Source organism: Catharus ustulatus, chromosome 7, assembly GCF_009819885.2.
Source record: "Catharus ustulatus isolate bCatUst1 chromosome 7, bCatUst1.pri.v2, whole genome shotgun sequence".
Classification (NCBI taxonomy): Eukaryota; Metazoa; Chordata; class Aves; order Passeriformes; family Turdidae; genus Catharus; species Catharus ustulatus.
The window spans coordinates 8,139,690-8,163,842 of record NC_046227.1 but is presented as its reverse complement, the minus strand read 5'-3'; the positions used below and the strand labels follow the sequence as shown (position 1 = coordinate 8,163,842).

The 24,153-nt window shown below is 42.0% G+C and overlaps 1 protein-coding gene across 5 annotated transcripts in view; it reads right to left on the bottom strand.

Moving 5' to 3' along the window:
- The window catches only part of MYO1B (myosin IB), a 104,444-nt gene that overhangs the window by 74,739 nt on the left and 5,552 nt on the right, over window positions 1–24,153 (bottom strand). For all 5 annotated transcript variants that reach the window (XM_033064597.2, XM_033064596.2, XM_033064594.2 and 2 more), the window contains 2 exons: window positions 13,959–14,099; window positions 1,101–1,216 (listed from right to left, as the gene is read on the bottom strand). In XM_033064597.2, coding sequence (XP_032920488.1) covers window positions 1,101–1,216; window positions 13,959–14,093 — 251 coding nt within the window. In that variant the 5' untranslated portion in view covers window positions 14,094–14,099. Of the gene's footprint in view, window positions 1–1,100; window positions 1,217–13,958; window positions 14,100–24,153 lie in introns of those variants that run through there.

The window sequence follows — 24,153 nt, the reverse complement described above, 5'->3', positions numbered from 1 at the left end:
ACTGTGTCAATTTAGTTAAGCTATTGGGGTTGCTAAACAAAACTGTGAAGAAAGAAAACCTGAATTTAGCCAGAGTTCAGAACCAAGAGGTCCAAGAACTACCAGAAGCTTATTTCATCTGATTATTGGGCTGTTTGCATTTCAGACCATGCATCTGGGAGAGAGACAGATGAAGTGTTAAGGCAATAAATTAATCAGAACCAAATAATTCCAGAACTCTTTCTACAGGCAATTTTCATTTAGCCTAAAAGTTAACACTGAAGGAAAATGCATAAATGTATGGCCCTGTTTAGACACTTATCCAACCACTGATTCCTCAAGCCAGTCTCCTGAATTTGTGCTGAAGAGTCAGGTGCAACCTCACAACCAGCTGGAAACACTTCTCCTTCCCAGTGTCACACTGAGGGAGGAACAGCTGCCTTCAGCCTCACCACTACGACTGCAAAATAAAAATTATTGCTGCAGCATGCAGACCTTGAAGACCACGTACCTGCAAACGGCACCTTGTCCTATTATTCATCCTATTTTAGTCTTAAAGTTTGCATTAGGCATTTATGGTGCTCTGGCTGTCCCCTATGAATGGGCTCATTTCCACCCAGCACAGAGAAGCTTTAATTTTCTTACAGTTACCATTCAGAATATCCAACACATTTCTGCATTCATCATGAGAGGGTTTTTTGGTTTTTTTTCTGCATTGCACAAAGATAAATTAAGAGTTTCAAACATCAAAAGTAACACTATATTATTCAAACATATTTAACACCTCGAGGCTTCCAGGAGGCACTTTGGACTTTGAAAGAAACAGATTTCCCTGAGAAGAGACTGCTTACTTTACAGTGCTGTAATACTGGCTGCTGCTAGAAGCTGGGGGGAAATGTTCTAAAATGCACATACCAGAGCCTAAGTGCATGAAAGAAAAAAAATAACTCATTTTAACTTCACTTTAAAATACGGCTCAGCTAATAAAAATTCATTTTGGGGGAGTGGTGGTGTGATTTTCATTTTGGTTGCTTTAATCAACAGATCTTTTGAGGAGAGAGACAGCTGGTACCATCTGTTCCTGGACAGAATGAAAACTAAAATTTCTTTGCTGTACTTACATGTGAGGACTGAGTTCATAGAAGTTTCGATTTCTGTATTCTTCCACTTTCTCTGGAGTATAAATGGGTAGAGATCTGTAGGGGTTTATCGATATCACCACGCTGCCAATGTATGTCTGTTGAAGGAAAAGAGAAAACTATTGTGGGATTTTTTTTTTAACATATCTTTGCTGCTTATACATTATTTGCCCATTTAACAGTTTTGTGGACACAAACAAAAAAAGAAAAGGCCTAATTCTAGCAATGAATAAATATGTTCATACATTCTCAAACACTTGTTAGATGCTCTCTCTGTTGGGCACCAAGTAGCTATTTCTGCATTACTGAAAACCTCTTATGGACATTTTCTAAAAGAAAGCCCCATCGTACCATATTTCTGTGACTAATTCAGCTGGGGGAGGGAAAGGCAAAAGGACACAGATGTTCACAGAGGACTGACTCCATCTGCATGGCAAATGTCACACGAGCTCTGCTGCAGCCCTGGGGCACTCACACCAAACTCCACAAGGGAAGGCTGGCATCGGACTGTGCCTCTCTTCCCAACCACATGTTGCCTTGTCAAAGCCTCAGGCACAGAAGAAACCTGAAGGGGAGCAGCCTCAGACAGGTTTCTGCCAAAGGAGAGATTTAGTGTCAGGGCTAAAGCCAAAGTCCTGCCATGGTTCCTCAGCAGATGTGAAGTGCAATTTTTATTTCCAGATTCTCAGCGTACTCACAGCCACCCTTGGAAAGCCAAGGCGGAATGTGTTGTTTCACTCTGTTAGATCCCATGCACTGCTGGCCTGAAGGAAAACCAATTCTGTACACCATGACTCCCATGTCTGCTCATGACACAATCCACTTGAATCCTTAAGCCTACTGTCAGACATCCCAGAGCTTGCTGTACCTCCCTCCAGCTCCAAGGGCTGCAATCAAATTCACTGAGTGGCAAAAATGCCAAAACTCCATTCCATCCTGCCTGCAGACACTGACCAAAGATCAATAAACCCCCAAGTGCTTGGTATCTCATGCTCTACACAAAAGGCACAGGTTCCCATTACTTGGATTACATTTGCAGTAAATACAGAAGAAAAAAAACCCAAAACAATAGTTTTTTCAATTATTCTAAAGGGCTTCTGTGCGGTGATATCTCAGCATCCGAGGTACAATGACTATTTGGATTTTTCCCCACAACATTTCTTAGAGAAAACACTGTGAGTTGCACTTTGAAATGGGAGGAGAGGCATGAGGAGCCCAGTGCTATTGACCAACATGCTCAGCAGAGCACCGAATTACGGCCAGGGCTGCAATAACAAAGGAAAAATATTAATTGCTGAAACCCTTCCAGACCTAACTTCCATGCCTAAAGCAATTTCCTGCTAAATGCTACTAAATCTGCTCCCAAGCAGAAAGCAAGGAGAAGAATATTTCCCATTTTCCATTGCACACATACGCACAGGCAAGCTGTGAACTCACATGGCATTTTCTGTCCCAAACTGAGTGGGATAAACCAGTGATAAAACAAGTGGCATGAGGCCTCCAGAGACTCTCACAGCTCATCCTTGTAGTGTTTCCTACTCCTGGGATGGATCAGAAGCAGCCAAATAATTCAGAGTTTTGCTTCTTCCAAGCACACACCGCAGTGTGTGCTTATGTAAATGCTGTTCAAATAAAGAAAAAATTGTTCTAGTTTTGTGGCCATCCTCCCCCTACAGAGGAAATAATTTTCCAACTATGTCTAATCTCTTTGGCTGAACAAGATGGAAATGCTAAAATTGCCTTTCTACAGTGTTTACTTTGCACTCTCTCAACACATGCAGCCTTGGCAATTTGGAAGTCCACAGATTCCTGGCAAGAGTAACAGATGCCCAAGAGTAAGAAGCCTTCTAGTCTTCCCAAGTGCATAGATACCCCAATTAGGACTCTTCTCTGATAAAACATTAGTAAATTGTTTCCTCCTAAATCTTAGGAATTTGTGAGCTCAGCCTGCTGTGAAACCAGTGTTGCAAAGTATCAGCAGAAAAGAGATGAAGGCCAAGTCTTGAACATTTTATTTTGAAACATGAATTCTTCGGAACACAAAGACTTGTCCCTCTTCTGCTACCATATTAACACACAATTTAATTGCTAAGTTCCTTGAAGTAGCCTGAGACATCAAGATAAAGAAAGATGACAAAGTGAAAACCCTGTTTTTTAATTTTGAATACAGGCATTTAAATGAGATTTATTTAGAACTATGTCTTCTCAGCTAAGTGCTGCTTAGATAATGTATTTTGGGAATTCAAGTCAGCTCTTTACTGCCAGATACAAACAAATACAGACCATCTCCTAAAATACTAATATTTCAAAAGGTCAAATGGCTATATTGAAACAAAGACATACTCCAATCTATTTTAAACACCAAGCCAAAGTGTGCCAAGAAGTCATTGGGTTTGTTGCAAAGCTGCTTACAAGAGCTAATACATTTCCTCTTCCGAAAATGCCAATCTCTCAAAGCTGATGCCTAATAGCTACTTGCTACTGGTGGTCTGTGAGATCCCACATAACAGGGATAAACAGATCCGGAAAATAGCTTTCCCACATAACATCTGTCTTCCCACCAGAACTCTATTATAAACAAACAAAATAAATGGCTTAAATCCTCGAGCGAGCGACAAGCACAGAAACATTCCAGGGCTGAAAGCAGAACGCCCAAGAGTAGTGAGAGCCCATACCACAGCACCCCAGGGACAAAAGGGAGTCTTGAGTTTCCCTGCTTAAGGACAAAAATGAAAGAAGAAGAGTGGTCTGATGATGATGATGGGTGCACAGAATACAGCCAGGAGATTTGATTTCTTTCTTGGTTTGACATGGTCTCATTATGCAAGTTGGGATAAGATCTGCTGTCTCCTCAAGGTTTGCTAACTAGATTCCTGGTAATACTCCTTCCTCCCAATTTCTAGTTTATTGCAGCTCACAAAGGTGAATTCTGTGTTTGCTCAGAACACAAAGCAGAAGGACCCTCACTCATCACTTCTCAGTGCATCTCTCACGTGGTGTGGCAATGCTACAGTGGGCTAAAACTTCATCTCCAGAGCATTTCTGTCAGCTTCAATGACCACCCATTCTGCATTCTCCACCAAAACAACACATACAGCTCACTCCTGTTCAGATAAGGCGTTAACACCTCAAGCAGGAAGAAAATTCCAAATTCCAATTCAGCTGGAAAAGCTGGTAATGTTTGTTCTACATCACTTCTAAATACTGGTCCAGATGCAGCGACCAAGACTCTTCGATGTCCCACTTTCTCCCTCTAGGACTGGAAGCCAATGTAACCACCTGGGGCAAGATATTAGTGCTACTTCAGGTTTGCAGGCACCATGCAAGGCCCTCTGAGCCTCTCTCACCCAAGCAGACTGGCTTCAGAAAAAGCCTCAAAGAGCAAGATGATAACAAGGCTCTGCTGCTTTGGAGAAGTGTACAGGCAGCCTCTTCCCAGCCAAGGGCTAGGGAAATGTATTGCTATAAACTGGACATTTCCAGCTGGGAGGCTGCAGAAACCTTACAGTGAGCCCCAAACACCTCTGCAGGGTGCACAAGCACTGCAGTGAAATCTGGTACACAGGACAGAGGCAGTGTGGGCCAACCCAAGCAGGGGATCCTCTACAAGAGCACTAGTACAACTTAGGGGAGAATATTTCACACCCTGGGACACAGTATATCAATAAACCTATTTTTCCTCCTGTCAAAGTTAGACTTGCAACGCCCCAAGGGCCAGAAGAGAGGAGATTGCATCTGCAGAATCCAGCTGAGGTTGCAGCACAGAAGTTGTTCAGTTGGGGCTGTCATAAAAGCCCGCTCTGCATCCTTAAAAGCTTTTCTGGATCTGTGGCAAAATCTCTGCAAAGCAACCTGCAATCTGCACAGGTTAAAATCATTAAACATCTACACGGATTTGTTGCAAGCCTTTTGGAATTGTACCCTACGTCCTTTTGTCAGCTCTGCTAAAAACAAACCCACTGCTTCTTTCCTCTTGTAGCCTGTAACAGAGAAATTGCTGCAGCACAAGAGTCAGTCCTGCTGTAAAATGCCCCAAGTGCTAGTGTACCTGGCAAGTGCACTAAATTCCCAGGGGGCAACAAGGTTTCTCTATATTTATTTAATTTGTTAAACTTTGGAGCACAGAAATAGAAAACAAAGAAATTCCAGTAAAATATGATTGCTAGATTAGATTCTTCTACTTATGCAGGCCAATTTTAATACTCCAGACATATATAATGCACATTCCTACAGCAATGGCTGTGCTCAAATAATCATTTGGTTCCTACAACTTTGAAGAGTTTCAGATCATGCCACCAAAACAGCTCACTGAAATGGGAGACAATAAAGTAGGATCAAAGAAAAGTGTGACTTGGTTTTATTGTAATTAATCCAACCAAGGCTTGCCCAGCACTGTTTTCATTGTGGTGGGGGAGGGCTCTGTTTTGGTTTTGTGGAGTATTTTTTTCCAACATGACACATGAAAATTATATTTATAATATAATACCCATTTTCCTTTGTATTTGCCTGGCCTACTACAGTTCTGGATCCTGCCAACTCATAAGCATGTGTGCCACTGCATGTTGAGAACAGCTAGGCCAAGGAGATGGCAGAGGAAGCCTGTACTTACATGTTCTAAGTTTTTTGAGCTGTCTCAGTCTCAAACAGAGCCAGGCAAATTTAAAACTACAACTTTACTCTATAATGAAGTTTCCCATTTTAATAAGCATTACCAGCTAGATCAGTACTGTATTAAAATATCACCTATTATTTGAACAATCATGTTGTGAGCTCAAATTTGTTTCACATTGTGGTTGGCCACAACAAAACAGTCAAATGCACTGTGCCTCTGGTCCATTGTGTTTTTTCAGGCTGGAAACACAAAGCTGCATGAGATGATGTTTGAAAAGAGTAAGGAACAGAGCAAGACTAAAAGCAAAACCACCTGAGCCCACTCTGTTTCTGGGGCTTTGATTTACTGTATTCCTGTGTACGGCAATGGAGGTGTTTGTATTGCTTGGTGGAGAGGGATGGGCTGGTACTTGAAAAAGAGAAACAAACAAACAAACAGAGTAGATTTCATCCTGTAACACTCCAGGGTTTGCCTGCACATACAAAATAATCTCTACCTGTGATCCAAGCTGAGCAGCTGCACTTGAGGTTGAGGCAATGCTGGGCTAGCACTGCTTGTGCTTCAGTGAGCTGGGAGCTTGGGCAGAGAATTATACCACTGGGCTTCTGAACAAACACAGACTATTCTCCAGGATGATGAAAACTCTCTTGCTCAAGCCCACCTTCCTGGAAACAGCATTTTAGTCCCAGAAATATAGTGGACAAAGTCTGTATGTTGTAATAGATAAAAAAAAAAAAAAACAAAAAACCAATCCTGGTAAGCTACTCTATGTGCTCAATGCAGTTATTAACCAGGACTGGCAGCCTTGTAAAACCTGGATGGGACAGTAAAGCCTGTAAAAAAACTACCCAGAAGAGCAGCAGATGAGGTCCTGAATGGATGAGAATGAAAAACAATTAAGGAAAACAAGAAACTGAGGAGACAAAATAACAGTTTTGCACCAAGTACATTAATGGTTGATATAATGACTGAAGAAACAAAGCTCAAAGAGGTTACACAAAGGCAGAACCCTACATCTGTATCCCAGAGCAAACAATCCCAACACGGGGAACCTATGACAAAGAGGGTAACCACACTACTCAAAATTCTTCAACACGGGCTTGAGCCTGCAAGCCACAGTGCAAGCAGCAGCAGCCTGGACAAGCAGTGGGCAACCCACACCGGCCAGGATCAAGCCCTTAACTGCACTGCAACCTGAGATCCAAGCCCTGAAGTAAGAGCAGATGGTTTGCCAGGGAAAGACACCCACATTGCAAGTCGGAGCGAGTACGTGGAGCGGATGCACGAGCGCGGATTATCGGGTTTCTCTGCTGAGCTTCTTGAGGGCACAGAAATCTCTGCCCTGCTCAGTGAACATTGCTGCTGACCCCAACAGCATCGTGACACTCAAGTGCTGTTAGTAATGAAGCAGACTGATCCTCTCTGCTGGTTTCCTCTCTGGCTACGGTGGGATGATTTATACAAACAAAAGGAGTTCCTACCCAGGATACAAACATAGGCAAGACCTGAAAATAAGCAATGAATAAGTCAACTCAAAGGTGACATGAGGAATTTTCAAGACTGCGTTTAAACACCCCAGAAGATCAGTGCTTGCCCACTTTTCAAAAGAGATATACTTGTTTTCACAAGCAACAGTAGCTGGAGATCGGATATGTATGTGCCAAGAAACCACTGGTGAAAACATTAGTGAGAGCATTCATTCCAAAATGTTCCAGTATTTCTGTACGAATGAAATGTGGGGGGGAGAGAAGAGGAACCTTTTGCCATGTTGCAGCCAAGGCTAACCTATACTCCTCAGGGTGAAAGTCATGTTTTTACATCCCTTGGAGACTTTTGCTTCTATTTCTTCATTTGTCAGTTTTTCATTAATCTTCCTTTAATGTTTTGGTTTCACATAACATGCACTGAAACCATCAATAAATGCCCCAAATGTCATCATGTCCTTAGTGAATAAACACACAGTATTTTGAGGCAAAGCTAACACTGTAACTGGAGGCATTTCTTATACTTCCTCCTCTCTTTTTTCAAAGTATCACATCAGAGGCAAAAAAGAAAGAAGGCGTAGGGGAGGAGAAGACCCCTACACACAACCCACCAAATGCATCCAGTTTTCTCTGATCCTTATTACTGTTTTCTTACTCCTCTATGCAAATTCTGCATGGAGCCCTACAGTAACAGTGCCTCAAACACAAGGCTCAGAATGCTGGGAGCCAAACAGAAAGGAAAGGAAACAAAGCACTGCCTTGAGATAAATAACTCTCCTCCCACAAAGCACTTCAAGGTAAAAAGCAGCCAACCTGCTGTGAAAATCTTTACTCTTGACTCTGGGCAAGTTCTAAAGTTTGTTTTGCCGGAGCAGGCTGATGTGAAGGGCCAGAGCACCCAGAGGATTTTTATCTAGATAACAAAGCAAAGAAAGACTTGCAGGGAGGCAGAATACTTCTTAGGCCACAAGCTATCACAGCAAAAGATGTGCCCAAGGCACACAAGTCTTTCTTCACATCTGAAGAAGCAGCAGGCTTCAAGGTCCTAGCCTGTGGCAGCTGCAACAATATTATTACTACAACTCAGTAGCTTCCCTCAAAGGGCAGAACTGTTGAGGCACTGATGGGAAAATTGCTCAAATCGACACAGGCATTCCCCAAGGGAGGAAGAGAAGGAGATGGGAGGAAACTCGGGTCCCCTGGGCTTCCCATCACAGGCGGATGGATGCTGCTGTCATCCAGCTCTCAAACCATCCTGCCTTTGAGAAGCTGGGCAGCCACCACACCTGCTGCTCCTCCAACTCCCCAGGGAAGACCAGCAGCCCAGGCTGGACTCTCTGGATAAACACAAGTAAACACACGAAAGTACAAGAGAGCAGGGTCAGATCTGGCAGGAGGAAAGATTCTTCTGTGTGTCCTGCTACCAGCCAGCACACACACAGCTAACACGTGCCCAAAATCCACAGGGGACAACAACCCTCCTCAAAACCCAACAGAGGACTCCACCCGGCCCCAACAACAACATTTTAAAGTGAACATGATCATGCTGGCATCAGGAGGTAATGAAACTGAGAATAAAATTGAATTTACAGTCACTCAGTTACTACCACCACCCAGATCTTCCCAGCAAGCTGCATTTGTGTTTCCCAATATCACAAGGCTCTCTTCTTCACAGCATCAATGGGATGGCCACACAAGGCTGATGCAGACCAGGACAACTGGTCTCATTCACATAATTCTGTTCCCTACCCTGTCCTTGCAAATGTAGCATCTGGAATACCAGGTATGAGCGCAGCAGGAACAAAGTTGCTGTGCTTGACAGCAACTCAGTGAAGTTCTAAATAATCTAAGGTGGCTGAAAATGGGATGAATCAATAGTATAGACAGATACAGTGGAGTAAAGGCAAGTCAAAACCAAAAGAGGCTAACCCTAAAATATTAAAGCAATCGAGATCAACAGGAAACAGCTCAGTCTATGAAACAAGCACACCACAACAGCCATGCCAGCAGAAGGCAGCCACAAGGATGGTACCTCAAACAGATAAAACAGAGCTATTACCCTGGAATGCCAAATATTTAATGTTTCAGTGATAAAACAACAAATGTTCAGTAACATAAGACTGCTGCTGCCCAAAGCAGCCCACAAACTCCACGCACCAGAAAATACAAATTAAACGCTGACATCAGAGAAAGATCCTGTTTTGTTGTAAGAACAAAAAGCAAACAAACATTTTCTTGTAAGGAACAAAATGTTGACCTCTGCAAATTTGGGAAGACTTCAAGAAACAACCATAACTGTGGGGAAGAATGTGCAGGGCAGCAGAATAAAGCCATATCTGACCCCTAAAGGCTGACTCCTGTGAGCCTACGCAGTTCCACTCCCCTCCAGACTCCTCACACCTCCCCTGACACCTCCACATGCCTCACAAAGCAACAAACCCAACATAAAAATAAGTTACAGACCATCACAAATACTACATTTTATCCCAAATCTCTACCATTCATGAGTCACTGTAAATGCATACAGACAGATGCCCCCTCCCATTTCTCAGCATCCCAAACTGAAAAAGGAAAAATAATTGCTGAACTGGATTGGGCACACATATTTCAGTCAATGTAGGGGAAAAAAAAAAAAAAAAAACCTTAAGAGAAGGAGTTCAACAGAACAAGTCAAAGATTCATCAATCACACACAAACTGAACTTTACGAACGTATTTAAAGTTTTCCATGCGGTCTGCAGGTCACACGTTTTAACCACACAAGCTGCTCCCTGAAACCTTCAAATAATCAACATTGTGGGATTCTTTCCTACTTGCTAATGCATTGCCCATGAGCCACATTTTACTTCGTAAAGTTAACGAAAGACTCCCACGGGCTTTTGTTACCAGCAGCTACAGAAAAGAACTTTTGTGGAACAGCGATGCAAATTTTATCAACGTCAAGTTTAAGAGTTGCAAAAACAATATAATAAACAATTACAGCTTTCTAATGAGATTTTTTTCTTGGTCAGACATACCTCAGACGTTTCCAGACATGACTAAACTCCAAGATTCCCATTTCCAATTAACACATGCATGTTACCCAACAAACCCTTCCCCCCTCCCAAAGCCACTCAGCATGAGATTACTGCAGAATCTGATGGTCTTTAGCAGAATATTTGGCCTAACTCCAGCTCCACCAGCCTTCATGCTTATTTTTATAGGCACAGCCTCCAGCTTTGAGCTCTAGTATGTAACACAACACCCAAGTCTATTAAACTCTCCACCAAATACACGTAAAATTGAACAACAGGTAACCAAGCCACAGACTGTTCCCTCACTCTTAGGGGGGAACTCATTGCCCTGTTTGCACCACGGCATGAAACTTTGCCAGTGTTCTTGAAGGGCTTACAGTGAACATGCCTGGAATGATACAAAAGGACCATCAGAGGATCCAGATCTAAATGCTTTTGTAAAGGGAGCTCTTATGGAGAAGATCTAGAGTTTCAAAGGGGTAAATGGAGCTGGCACTAGGATCTCCAACATCAAACATTCAGCATCAAACATAACTGTGAAAGAGACTAGAAAAAGCAAAAAATCTTCTCGTGGAATGAGCCCAACTATCTTGTCATCTTTGGCTATGGGGAGGGGAGAGATTTGGCATTGTTCACTGATGGCTCGATCTGACTCTCACGTTTCACAGAATCACAGAAGAGTTTGGGTTGGAAGGAATATTTAAGGCTCTGCAGTCCAATCCCCATTGCAATGAGCAGGGACATCTCCAACTAGATCAGGCTGCTCAGAGTTCATCTCCATGGTGACCTTGAATGTTTCCAGAGATGGGACATCTACCACCTCTCTGCACAGCCTGTTACAGTGCTTTACTATCCACATCATAAAAAAATTTATTGCTTATTATCTAGTCCAAATCTTCCCTCTCTGAGTTGAAAACCAATATTCCTCACCCTGTCATGACAGGCTTTACTGCCCTCTGGAAGGATCCTGAGAGATCAATTTTTCTATGTAGCTCATTGGAGCAGCAGAATCTGCAGTCTTGGTTAAGCACAAGCAGCAGCTCTTGAATAGCACAATTTGGTTTCCCCAGGATGCAAACTACAGATTTTACATGGAAAAACAAGCCCTACTTCCAGGTGTAACAGAGGCTCCATTGTCCTCATCAGAGCCTAAAGCCAGAAATGCAAAGTGTAGTTGCTGTGAGTGGTGGCAACAAGAAGGTAGAGAAGAGTTTGTACTTGAAAATTAATGAAGCTGTTACAGTGAGCACCACTCCAACTGTTACTATTTTACAAATTTTCTAAAATATGCAGCAGAGGCATGAAAATTTGCAAGGCAGCAAAACTCAGCTGATATGAAGATAGTATTCCTCAAGTGGTTTGGTAAATAAAACCATGCAGCATCACAAGGCAAGTAACTTGCATTCTTGGTAGAAGCATGTGGCACAGGCATGAACATCTCTTTTTTCCACCACTGTATGCTTTAACCCTTGCAAAGATCTGCAACATTTGGCCCTCACATTGTGGATTCACACACAGAGCTTGTGAGACCTTGAAAAAACAGGCTTTCCCACCTGCAAGCCAAAGGATCCTACATGGGGAGGGAAAAGTGGCACCTGGTATCACCTACCAAAGCACATAACACAGAAAATTACATTGCACATCAGTGCCAGGTGCAGCAGAATCTGAAACTGGAGGAAACACTTCACTGTCACCATCTCAAAGAACTGTGTGTTTGAACACACGTTGTCAGATAGCTCACAACAGCAGAAAATAACAAAACAGAACACCCATTTGCCATTAAAACGTTCAAGAAAAAACCATCCAGTCTGAATTAAGCAGAAATATGTAACTAAATACTTTGCAATCCAGCGTAGTGGAAAAAAAGAAAAAACAAAAGAAACCAAAAAAATCTCTTGAGAAATCCAGTCCCATAAGATTTATAGCAATCCTTCATAAGAAACTGCATAGTCTAGGGTACCCTCACAGAACAGGTCTGCATCTTTAATGCTTTAAATAAAACTTTCAAATATGACCCAAAGATTGGGCTGGGTGCTACTGCCTCCTCTGATCTCCAGGCAAATAGCTCTCTTTCCTTTTCTTTTCCTTCACATCTTCTTGAGTTAAATGGAATGAGATGATTCAGTATCACCCACTGTTACTGTAGGCATTAGGAATAGAGTATTAACCCTAAAACCGATGTGGAACATGTTAAGTATGCAAGCCACTGACTGGGAAAAAAACCCTCAGAATCCCAGAAGAGGCAGCCACCACAGTTGTTGAAAATGAAGGATTTGCCAGAAGCAAGATGAAAGAGCAGAAAAGAGAAGTCTGTATCTACTTGCCTGTATTAACATCCAAGGGTTATCCATAGGGAACAGAACCCATCTTCAACAAACAAGGAAAATTTAAGGCAAAAAGTTTTGCAAATGTAACTCTCAAAGGTATAACAGAAGTTTAACAACAAAGTTAATTTTTTTAACCATTGAGGAAGAAATGTTTCCACAAATATCATTGCTTTGGTTTCTTTTTCAACAAGGTTTTCCATGGATACTGAGAGTCTTCTTAACCTAATTTTATTAATTTAAATTGTCAGTACAATCTGAAGGAGCAAACAGATGGAGATGATACAACTGCAGTTAGGAGCAACTGTGTATTACCACCCTAATGTCTCCAGAAAAGGGAGTAGGCCTGGTTGAACAAGAAAATTGAGAAGAAAGACGTGGCAGACAATGAATAGCAGAGGTACAAAAGCACAGACTATAATAAAGGGATAGAAGAAGTAAACAAAAATAGCACAGACCCTCCCATACCTTCTCCTTTCCATTCTCCAGTGCAATGAAACCAGGATGGTTCAAAATGCTTAGCAAGAACGAAAAATATAATCACACTAAAAATTAAAAAGGGGAGGAAGGCTAAATTATAATTAAGTACAGAACACCTATTTGATTTTAAGTAAGCTGCAGACACAATTGCTTGCAGATCACAGATATCCTTTGGCTTAACTATTTAGGCTCACCAGCAGCCTTGGAAATTCTCTACAAACCATTAAGTTCACACAGCCTAAGCAGTATAACAGATACAATACCATGCACATTCTAGCAAAAGTGGAACAAAGAGATGAAGCAGGAAATGAAAGGCTTAAGTGGAATCACCATTTGCCTCTTCATTACCTGCCTGTGTTTCAACTGCCTGTTCACAACATCTCTCCTGCTGACCATCACTCAGAGATTAATGTGCCTGAAGACTTTGATTACTTCCACATATATCCAAGCTCGTTGTATTTAGTTTAAACTCCAACCATTTTAATAAACACAACCTTTTTGTAAATCAAAGATAGCAGGCAATATTTAAGTTACCCTGAGGATATTCCAAGCATGTATTGTTTCTGCTTCAGGCTGCTCTAACATCCTGGATGTGCCTTCCCTGTAAGTGAATTATTTATAACTGCAATGCCCTCTGACAACAGGAGCATCAAAGTTAGCGTCAGCAGCAGTTCTGGAACTGTTCTTTATGAAAAATCAGAGGTCTCCCATGTAGTGCAATGGGGAAAAAGAAAAAAGGAAAAATATCCCAGATGGGAAAGATCAAATGCAAAGAATGCGGTACAGGAAAGACTACAGCACAAGGAAGGTTTTAAACATCCCTAACACAATAGATAATGTTCAGGCACTCAGTCTGTGTGTATCCTTATAAATAAACACATATCTTGAGAATGACAGCATGGATGTTATTTCTTAACATATACTCACATAAACTTCGTTGTGATCAAAGCGCTTCTTCAGGTTATTGATGAAGGAATCTTCATTAAGTGGCTCCAGAAGAACCATATCTCCCACCCCTATCATGTCATCTAAAAGCGATGTCTTGACCTCCATTTTGGCCATTTTGTCCTGGGAAAAACAAAAGAAACAAGAATAAAACACACAGCAAGCTCGAGGTTATTCTAATTATTCACAGGCATTACCTAGCAACACTACTTCAGGAATAAAAGTTAAAAGAATCCTAAATTAAAATCATGTTTCCAAGGAACATTCTCAAAGTCATTGCATCTACCCAGGTAGTCCACATGATCCCAAAATTTAACTGTCTGGTCCACTATATATTAAACATGAAACTCCTAAAATCAGGAATGAAGAATCCAGGGGGCATCACAACCAGAGTATGTGGATGATTTCAACACAATGTTCAAGAGCTTGCAAGTCTCTGTTTTATCAAAAGCTTTATCAGGATCTCCAAACTAGGGTTCAAATTTCTCAATAACCCTAACCTGAATTTCTTTTTCACTTTACTTCCATTTCTCCAACTCCATTAATACTGAAATGGAAACCAACCCAGTGAACCCACTCAGAGACAAAAACCACACTGTTTGATGTTAGTTCACCAGCCCTGGGCTCTAAAGTGCCTATATTCCAGTACAGTGCTGGTATTGGCTACATGAAGCTACCAAATCACTTCATTTACTTGTAATTTTGTTGCTTGAGAGAACATTTTCATGGGATGGCAATAACCCAGCTGACAAGTGGAGACACTGCATCAGAGTGGCAAAAGCCAGAAGCTGGGCTGAAACAGGGGAGCAGGATCAAACAAAACAAAGCAAGCAAGTCTGATAAAGGAAGTCATTTAGACAAAGAAGTCAAGGTCAGGCCAAAACTTGGCACTTATTTGATCCTCCCAGCCTTTTATCCCTCCAATCCAAATGCAGGAGATTACTGAGCTCCTCAGGAACTCCGGGCACACAGTTACTGCTTCCAGCTGTCGCGAGGAGCTTGAAAAATGGATGGGCTCACAGCAGCACACAGGGAGCCAGCGGTGAGAGAACAGCTTTGCTGACCACACAAACCATGGACCAGCCACTGCACAGCCACAGCTACACAAAACAACAGCTCAGCCTCCCCAGTCAGCTGTCACCTCCCAGCTACAGAGTGCTATCAGGCTGTCCTTGGTCCCCCTACCACTGTGCTGCACATTGGAATTCTAAATATTTTTTTCTTGTTCCCCAAAATCATTGAGCAGCTATTACCCTACATAATCAGTGCTACCTTGCACTTCTCCATCAGATGATTAATTTAAAACAAGCAAAGTCTCTCATCTCTCCCTTCTGCCAGTAGCCACCACTCTACTAAAAGTTATTTGATGTTTTTCATCAGTAAGTGACATTTGAGGGATTTTAGATCAAGACCTAAGTCTTGCTTGATGTTTTTCCAAATTCAACGAAGAGAAGCACAGCTCCACAGGCAGCTCACAAACAGATACAAAAAAGATCCCCAAAACCTGAACCAAGCCTGGGAATTACTAGAAATTCACATGGAAATGCAAAAACAGTGCTGAACTATGGTAACCAACCAAAGCTGAGTCAACTCTGCTAAACAAACAAAAGAGCATTTATTTTAAACAGAAACACTCCACAAATATTTTTGTAGAGAAAGATACTTCTATTCTTAAAAGTTCACCTCTCTGAATCATCCAAAAAAAATTTTAAACATCTGTAGAATCTTTTCAGAGGTATCACTTCAACTTCTGCATCCCATCAAGACAAATTTTTTAAAACCACCAATTTTGTTTCGGTGACCTAATTACTTCCCTTACATCAACTAATGCTCAAATAATTTTTGAAGGCTGAAAAAAATAAAGCCCTTCTCAAGTATGGAACTTATTAAATAATGGGTTTGCGGCCAAATACATAAAAAAGGCAACACAAAAATCCTAATAAGGGCAATTTAAACCTAAAATTTAAGTTCTAAGTACAATACCTCATTTACCATTGTGAAATTGCATACCACCTACCACACCTCATGCATCACTGCTTGGGAATTTCAAGAGCAAGACCAGCCAAACCCACCAAAAACATCCATGTATTTCCAAACTCAGTGGCATGTTTTGCAAAAGTGCAGGAAGACACTGTACCTACTACTATAATTTGGATCAAAAAGTTGTATACAGATATTGATTTATCAATATATTGGAAAATTTGAATTTTATGATTGAAGTTTAATTTTCAGCTTTTTTTTTTCCACAATTACTTATGCCATTCTATGAGTAAAATATTCTTCAATAACTTGTGAGTTAGAAAATACTAGAAACACAAAAAATGATGAAAAAAATTGAAACTTATTCAACATTGATTGCTCAAAACCATTTTCAATAGCCTAGCTTTTACAAAAATTCATTAAAGATTACCTCCTACACTTACGTACGATTCAAGAGTATTCTTCCATACCAGTGTTGTTAGCCTTTGCTTTGGTGGAATCCAATTGTAATCCCTGCTCTGGTTTAGCTAACAAAGGAAAATCCAGCCTGTGGGATAATTTGGTTGTCTATCTGAGGTAAAAAGCGGGGGGGAAATCACTGCTAAGAGAAACCAACAGTGTTTAAACATATATTAATCAATTAAATAGGATTTAGTCTCTGAAAATAATCTACTAAAAGACTGTAGTAGAAGATCAATATATAGTACTTTAAAAATACCAAATGCTAATTTTAGAAGTAGCTTTATAAAAAAATGTCAAAAATCAGCACACGACACAGAAAAAAAAAAAAATAATCAAACCCTTGCAACATTACATGGCCAAACTTCAGAAAAAGCTCAGAAACTCAATCCAAATCCATGTCCAAGTATTTGCCATACACTCAGAGATGCCTTGCAGCTGTTGATATTTCCCATCAGCACAGCTGACAGCGGGCTCACCACAGTTTGGAGAGCAGCACATAAAAAGCAAGTGGCTTCTACTTTTGGATGCATTCACACACCTTTCAGAAGATGAATGCTTCTCTAGAACCAGATCTGTGGGAGGGATGGGACCAGTGCTCCCAGTGCCAGAGAGATCAGGAGGATCAGACTCTTCCTCCAACATTCCCTGGTCTCACCCATACCCACTTACCACTTCAGGCTTCTCCCCAATTTACCCTTCTTGTCCCTAAAGGAAAGATCAGCAGCATTTCAAAATATCATCCTTTTCTGTAGGCAGTTGTCAAATCTGTTCTTCCCCCCTTCAGTCTTATATCTAAGCCTTAATTCAATGGAGTGAGAACATGTGCAACATGTTTCCATTCTCAGAAAAAAATTTTAAAACTCTATTCAGTAATCCTTCACAGTTTGATCTGTTTTATGTTGGACAACATGCTTGGGAGGAGAAGTGCTGGGCAGGCTATGTCTTTAAAATGCTTTTATCCACACACTCCTACACAGCACAGAGCCTTTTAAAACACAGGCTGTTGTATCCACTGCTTGCAGTGCCTGAGATTGCCATCCAGTCAGGCCAGTTCAAATCTAAAACCTTCTTGCCCCTCAAGGAGGGCAAATTAAAAATCACAGCATCCCACAGCCACAGCTGCCAAATCATTGGCCATTCTGAAACAAGAGCTAATGAGAACTATAAATAGAAGAGAATGCAGAGAACAGGCAAAACCCCCAAGCCTTGTACAATTAAATGCACACATTCTCCATGGGGGAAATGAAGTAATGCCCTGTTATTGGCATACAGCACGTTACAGAATTGTCCAAGGTTTTCCACATCACCCTCCAGCAGCAGAACAGCAGCAATTGTCAGCAGCTTCCTACAGCTGTGCAGACCTCAGCTCACACTTGAGTTTGGTGAGCTGGAACTATCACTGTCTGCAGAGGTGGCTGGGATTTTTTCTTTCCAGGCATTGTAGCAAGAGGACAATTTCCCTGCCATCAAAACTGACACAGATGTACTCACATAGCTTCAAGCTCTAATTATATAAAAACAGGTTTTTTTAATTTAAAAAAAAAAATTAAAACCCAAGCCTTTGGTTTCACTACAACCAGCTTGCTGTAGAAGATATCTCCCTTTTTCTTAGTCTCAACGGGGACAACATGCAACATCAGTAATTCAGGAGTGGAGTTGAGACTGATTTCATGTTCCAGGTCTGATCCTGAGCCCCTGTCAGGCTGTAATTATGCTTGCCCATCCCTTCCTGGTTTTCTCTGTGCAGGAGCAATCAGCCCACAGAGAGTGGGAACACGGACAGGCACTGCTGCAAAAAGCAGCCAGGGACACAATGTCATTACCTGAAAAAACAAAACCAAAAGGGGCTGCAGCCATCATCTCCTGCTGCTGCTCATGACAAGCCTAAGTACCAATTTAGCAAGAGGCAGGATTTAAATTTATCCTGTTCTGCTGCCCAGCAGACCTTGTGGCTCACCAGCCTCTGACAGATGCCCCAAAGGTGCCAGTTCAGTGGAGACCCCCTGAGCTGGCTCAGCAGGCAAACTGAGGCAGCAGAATTGCTGCAATGCCCTTTCCACTCTGAGCCAGCCTTCACGTGTGATGAAATGCTGAAATCATGCAGAGGAAACCCCTGCTTTCCCTGCAGCCCCCTCCCATCAGCCATGGTGTGCCAGGAACACCTGCACCCTCCTTCCCAGCTGGGATGGCTGTGACACATCCACGTCCTGTGGAAAAGGGAACGCACAAAACAGCGTCACAGCCCACTGCTTCTTCCTGCAGGAAAATGCAGGACTCGAGGAACGTGACAGACAAACTGCAGGAGGGAATGTTAATGGATATCTCAGCATCAGTAAAAGCACTCAGAGAGCTAAAATGCTTCCTCTGACTCTCCAGCCTCCCTTTTGCCAGTGCCTGAATAGCTTCTGAATTCCCTTCTTTCTCGCAGTCCTACTGAACAAATCAGTGTTTTCCAAACTGAAAAAGTTTATAATTCGGAGCTTTGGAATTAGCCAGTGTTTCTCACATCTCATGCACCAAGCAAGGGCTGTTCCTTGAAGCCTTGTGCAACCCCTCCTAAATTTCCGTGGGCACCAACACACTCACGTGTGCCGGGTTCCTTGAGCACTGAACAACAAACAGCTTGGCCAATCACAAAGGTAAAATGCGAATTACAGAGGTGAAACGCGGCATTAGGGGGTGTGTTTGTGCTGGGACCGCAGGAATGTTTGCATTCAGCATCAGCTCAATGGGAACAGCCCTTTAGCAACATCAGATAGGGGCAGTTTCGCACCAGTGGCTGCAATTTAGATGACAGAAGATCTGACCAGAGAATTCCATAGGAGAAAGAACACTCTGCTGGCCTCTGCTACCCAACACCACACATTTATCTAAAGATTGGGTAATTTTCAAGAAAGAATCAGGCCACTTAAGGTTCTGTTGAACAAACAGCTGCAGCCAGTGAGGCAATATCATCTTTTAATTGTTTAACAAAGGAGACTTAACTGCAGTTTAGGAAAACTGATAGTGTGATAATTAGACTGCATTAGGACACATACAAAAATGTTTACTGGGACATCATCTCCCGATGTAAACAGCAGATGAAACTTTCTTCAGAAACAGGACTCAGGTTCTTCATAAATGCAGAAGTGAGAGATTTGGTTGTTGCTGAAGTTCTTTGGGGCTTGTTGGGGTTTTCGTTTTGGTGTGGGGTGCTTTTTATTTTTACATTTATTTTTACAACCCACTCTAAGCAGTAATGTCCCCTAAAGTGAAAGAGATGTCTCCCATGCTTCTGTTCATATTATAATGAGACCACGAATGACTCTGGTATCACCAGAAAAGTGCAGAGTACCTCACCACAAAACCAAAATCATATGAGCCACGTATGCAGAAGATGCAGCTTTGCCCTCCTTCTCTTCCTTAAAAAAGAAAAAATACTAATTCAGCAGCCTGAGGGGGTAGTGTTTGCATTTATCTAAGGCTACTTTCTGGGTTTTTTTTCCCACTAGTTTCAATAACATTAGCATGGATAATACCTGCTCTATGAGACCATGGGGTATATCTATTCTATTATTGCTCCTTTACAGTCCCAGCAGTACATCTCTTCAAATTACTTCTGATAATTATTTTGCAACCACAACACAATAAGTGCCACCAGTAATAGCACTCTGGGGTTGATCTATTTCCTAAGTCAACTTTCTGCCTTGCTTTAACTCATCTGGGTCAGTCATACAGTCACACCAGGTTTTGGGAAAAACATTTGGGTCTTTAAACATTGCTAAGACACTCTTCTTTAGCAGCTGTGAAAATATAGTCAAAATATGTCTGCTACTCCATTTTTACCCTGCAAATGTTCCTTTACATTTTGGATTATATTGACAGGCTTCAAAGATTAAAGGTGCAAAGTGGCCTTTTCTGTAAATGGTTATTCCAGAATTCTTTTTAATATTTTTTTTTTATTTAGCTTAATGGGCAAAACGCCTCAGGCATTTTCAATGCATCTAGGTCTTCACTACCAAGGCTATTTACAGTCCAAAATTCTGGTTAAATTCCCACTGAGTTCAGCAGAAACAGAATCCACGGTGGTTTCTTATATTTAGTCTTTTCTTAGTCATTGCCTGGCCACAGAGTTTTATAATTCCAGGTCCACATCTACAGAAAGGGATAAAATATTCAGTAACAAAGGAGGTCAATTTTTGGCATATACACCTTGCTAAGATTCCCTTGAATCTTTTACAAAATTAGGAACCAAACGTGACTGCAAAGCCAAAAGTTGTCAAAGGTTCTTCCTTCTCCCCCTAACTCAGGACTAGATTTCAGACTGACAGTGTTCTTTGAACAACACAGCTTCTTAGAAGTTGTCATTACAGGATATGGGCACATAGAAAACCCCCTCAATCTTTCAGAAATAAATAATAAATAAATAAATCTTTTACTGCTGGATAGCCAAACTCCACGAAGCATTGGTGCCCTTTTAAACTGATTACCTTAATCTTTCAAGCTGCCGCTTCAAGTTTTCTGCCAATTTTGGGGGATTCTGCCCAATCCAAAGGTTACATTTGCAGAGCAGGGGCACAAAAAACAAGGTAGTGTGTATTTATATTAGGGGATCTTCTTTGTTTGCTGTAGCTTGCCACCACACCAGAGCTTGGGTTCAAAAGAGCTCTCAGTAGCAGATCCCCACAAAACACTTCTACAAACAATCAGCCCTCACAAAGTCAAATCACCTCTTTCAACTGAGGTTTCAGTCCCTCGGGAGCAATCCAGCAATCAGCTGTAATCGAGATCTTTGACTGAAATAGGATTTTTACTGTCTATTCCACACAAGCAGAAAGCAAGCCTTGCTTTCCTGCAGTCAGCCACGCATTCCTGATGCTGGCAAAAGCACTGTTCATGGTGAGCCACTGGAGCGGCTAATTACACTAAATAAATTATAATAAACACTAATTCATATCATTGGTAAGGTAGGTACTAAGAGATGTCCTAATAGTACAGGGTTAAAATACCAGAGTGCAGGCTAATCTGCTCCAATGCTCTGTTGCCTGTTAAGCAGTCAGTGATAAGCCCTGAAGATATGCAGAAAACAAAATAACAGGCCAGGTAACACCACAGCTTCACTCAGCTGCCAACAGCAGCAGGAAAAGCAGCCACAGAAAGTCGTCACAACAGCCACTGAACCAGGCTTAAAACCGGTCACAGATGAACACAAACCTAATCAGGAGCCTCAGGAAATCCAGATCCCAGAAGAGGAACTGGTGCCTCTATGTGCCCAGCATCAAGTTGGCCACAATGACTGAGCATACACTAACTCCCAGAGCAGCTGGCACTCACAGGTTCCCACAGTTTCCATGCACCCATATCGTCTTCCAAACAGTAAAAGCCTGAGTAAAACAAAAAAATTCCCTGCCCTTTTCCATTTAAAACAGGAAGAAAAGAAGTTACCCAAATACTACCCCAAAGATCTTATTCTAGCCCATTGCTAGAATAGTCTCCCCTCCTGAAAGCCTCACTGATGGGGTCCTTGAAATATTTGTAAATGAAGTTTGGAATGTTTTAGCCTAGTATTTTATGAAAATGAGACAAATCATGCCAGCTGTGCATCTCTTGGTCTACTCATCTACTCTCCCAGACACATCTAATGTTGAACTTCATTCAAAAGGACAGAGGAAAGACAACAGAACAGCTGATTTCGCACACAAAAGCAGGCAGGAGAGGAGATCTGAGCACAAGCATTCCATCAGAATCATGGGTTGCAAGGAGAACAAACCCCTCATTAAGTACCACAGAGCAGAAAAATTGGTCTGCAAAATTCCCTAGCTGCAGAAAAAGCTTCAAGTGGAAATTATTACTTCTTTGCAAGTCAATCCATCACAAGAGAAAAGCCTGCAGGAAGTCAGACCCCGCTAGTCCCACTTCTCCCAGGAGGAGCTGCCAAGGTAAAACTGCAGTGCAAGGTTTCACCCTCCCCTTGCACATCACTGTCTATTCTGCACATCAATTTCTGCCCAGCAAGACACTGCTGTTTTTTAAACAAGGAATGGAAAAAAATAATTTGGATGCAAGTGTTGCGGCAAGGGGAAGCATTATTTGCCCAAACCTAAGATAAAAAAAAATCTAAGGGAAGGCAAGGCTTAAATAAATTACACGTACTTAGACAGGTTTGCTTGTCTCAAGCAATTGACCTATATCCACAATTTTGGATTGGTGATTTTCAGATAGACACCTGAAATTAGAGGATAGAAGTCATCCATTTCTAAACCAAGGCATCTCCAGCTCTTCCTGTGTATTGTATCAGAGGTATTTCAGACAATGGGAGTGGCTCATGCAGTTGTGTTTCAACACACGATAAGCACCCTTGTCCCGATGTCCACGAAGTTAAAAGCCAGCAGACGGTGTTTTTACTAACAACTAGCACGATAAACAGAGATTTTCCCAAATAAAATATAACACTTCACAGATTTAGAGAGGGACACCTTCTCAAAACATCAACAGAAAGCAAAAAAAGCAACTCCCTTCCCCAGACGGGAAACAGCCGGTCCCATGGCAGGCAAACTCAGCACACACTCACAGCTACCAAGTTTCCCCTCGCTGTGTTTCGGTGAGAACTATCATCTGGCAGGTTTTAGGAAGCAAAAAGTTCTATTCACACGAGATACAGGCGAGCTCCCCGTGTTCCAGAAATGTGCTACAAGGCACAAGGAGCTCCAGCTCTACCCTCGCTTGCCAAAAGATTTTCCAGGGTTTCTCCTGGAGTGAACTTCATTTCAGAGCCCTGCACTCTTTGATCACTGAGGTGATCTCCAGAGCCCTTTGAACTGCAGCAGCCTGACAGCCTGTCAGCTGAACAATGGCAAGTGCAGCTCTATCTGTGCTGTGTGCTCCAGACCAGTGCCAAACCCATCACATCCTACAGCCTACACTGCACTGCTCCAGAGGGCCTTTTCCAACCTTCTCCACGACAAACAGCTCTTATGGTGTGCCTTTTTTCTAGACTACATTTATTCCTGATCCACTTCCCAATATCCACTTCTTCTTGCTTTTGCTAATGCTGCTGGGGTTTGGTTTTGTTTTTAGATTTAAATGTGTTTTTCCCAGGGAAGTATTGACAGAGGTTCATCTCAATGGACTTCATTCCAAATAATGCACAGCTAGTATTGCCTATTTGCCTCTCAGTGGCTTTTCCATCTCCCTTAACCATGCCAATCACCCTTTTCCCTCTCCTATCTGAGCCCATCTTGGACGAGTAGGGTTTAAACCAGGCTGTACAGAGGATTCCTGGTACATCATGACAGCAGTATGTCCTCATCACTACCAGGATTATTCCTTCATAGAGAGAGGGATTCATTTTCACCCCCTCCACAACTCTTTTTCCTTCTCCCAAAGTTCACAGGGAATTAGCACTTCCCTAGCTTACTCTGCACAACAAATCTCAAGTGCTCCATCAGTCACAGACCTACTTGCATGCATAAAAGTTAGGAAGGGTCTCCAGACACTCAAGCAACCATGTGTTTATCTTGCATTCCCAAAAAATAATCTGCCTTTCAACCTCTACCACCTTTCTGCTGCCCTGTCTCCAAGCCTCTCTTGATGAAAAGGTAGAACAGCTGTTTTTTGTTTGGGTTTTTTTTTTTCTGGAAGTTAAACATGCCAGGTGTCTCCTCCTTCACATCAGGTAAGCATGAGCTCTGCTTGGAGAAGCTTTCTTCTCAGTCCTCAAACATGAAGCTCTAGCCATGAAGCTGTTAAGTGGACA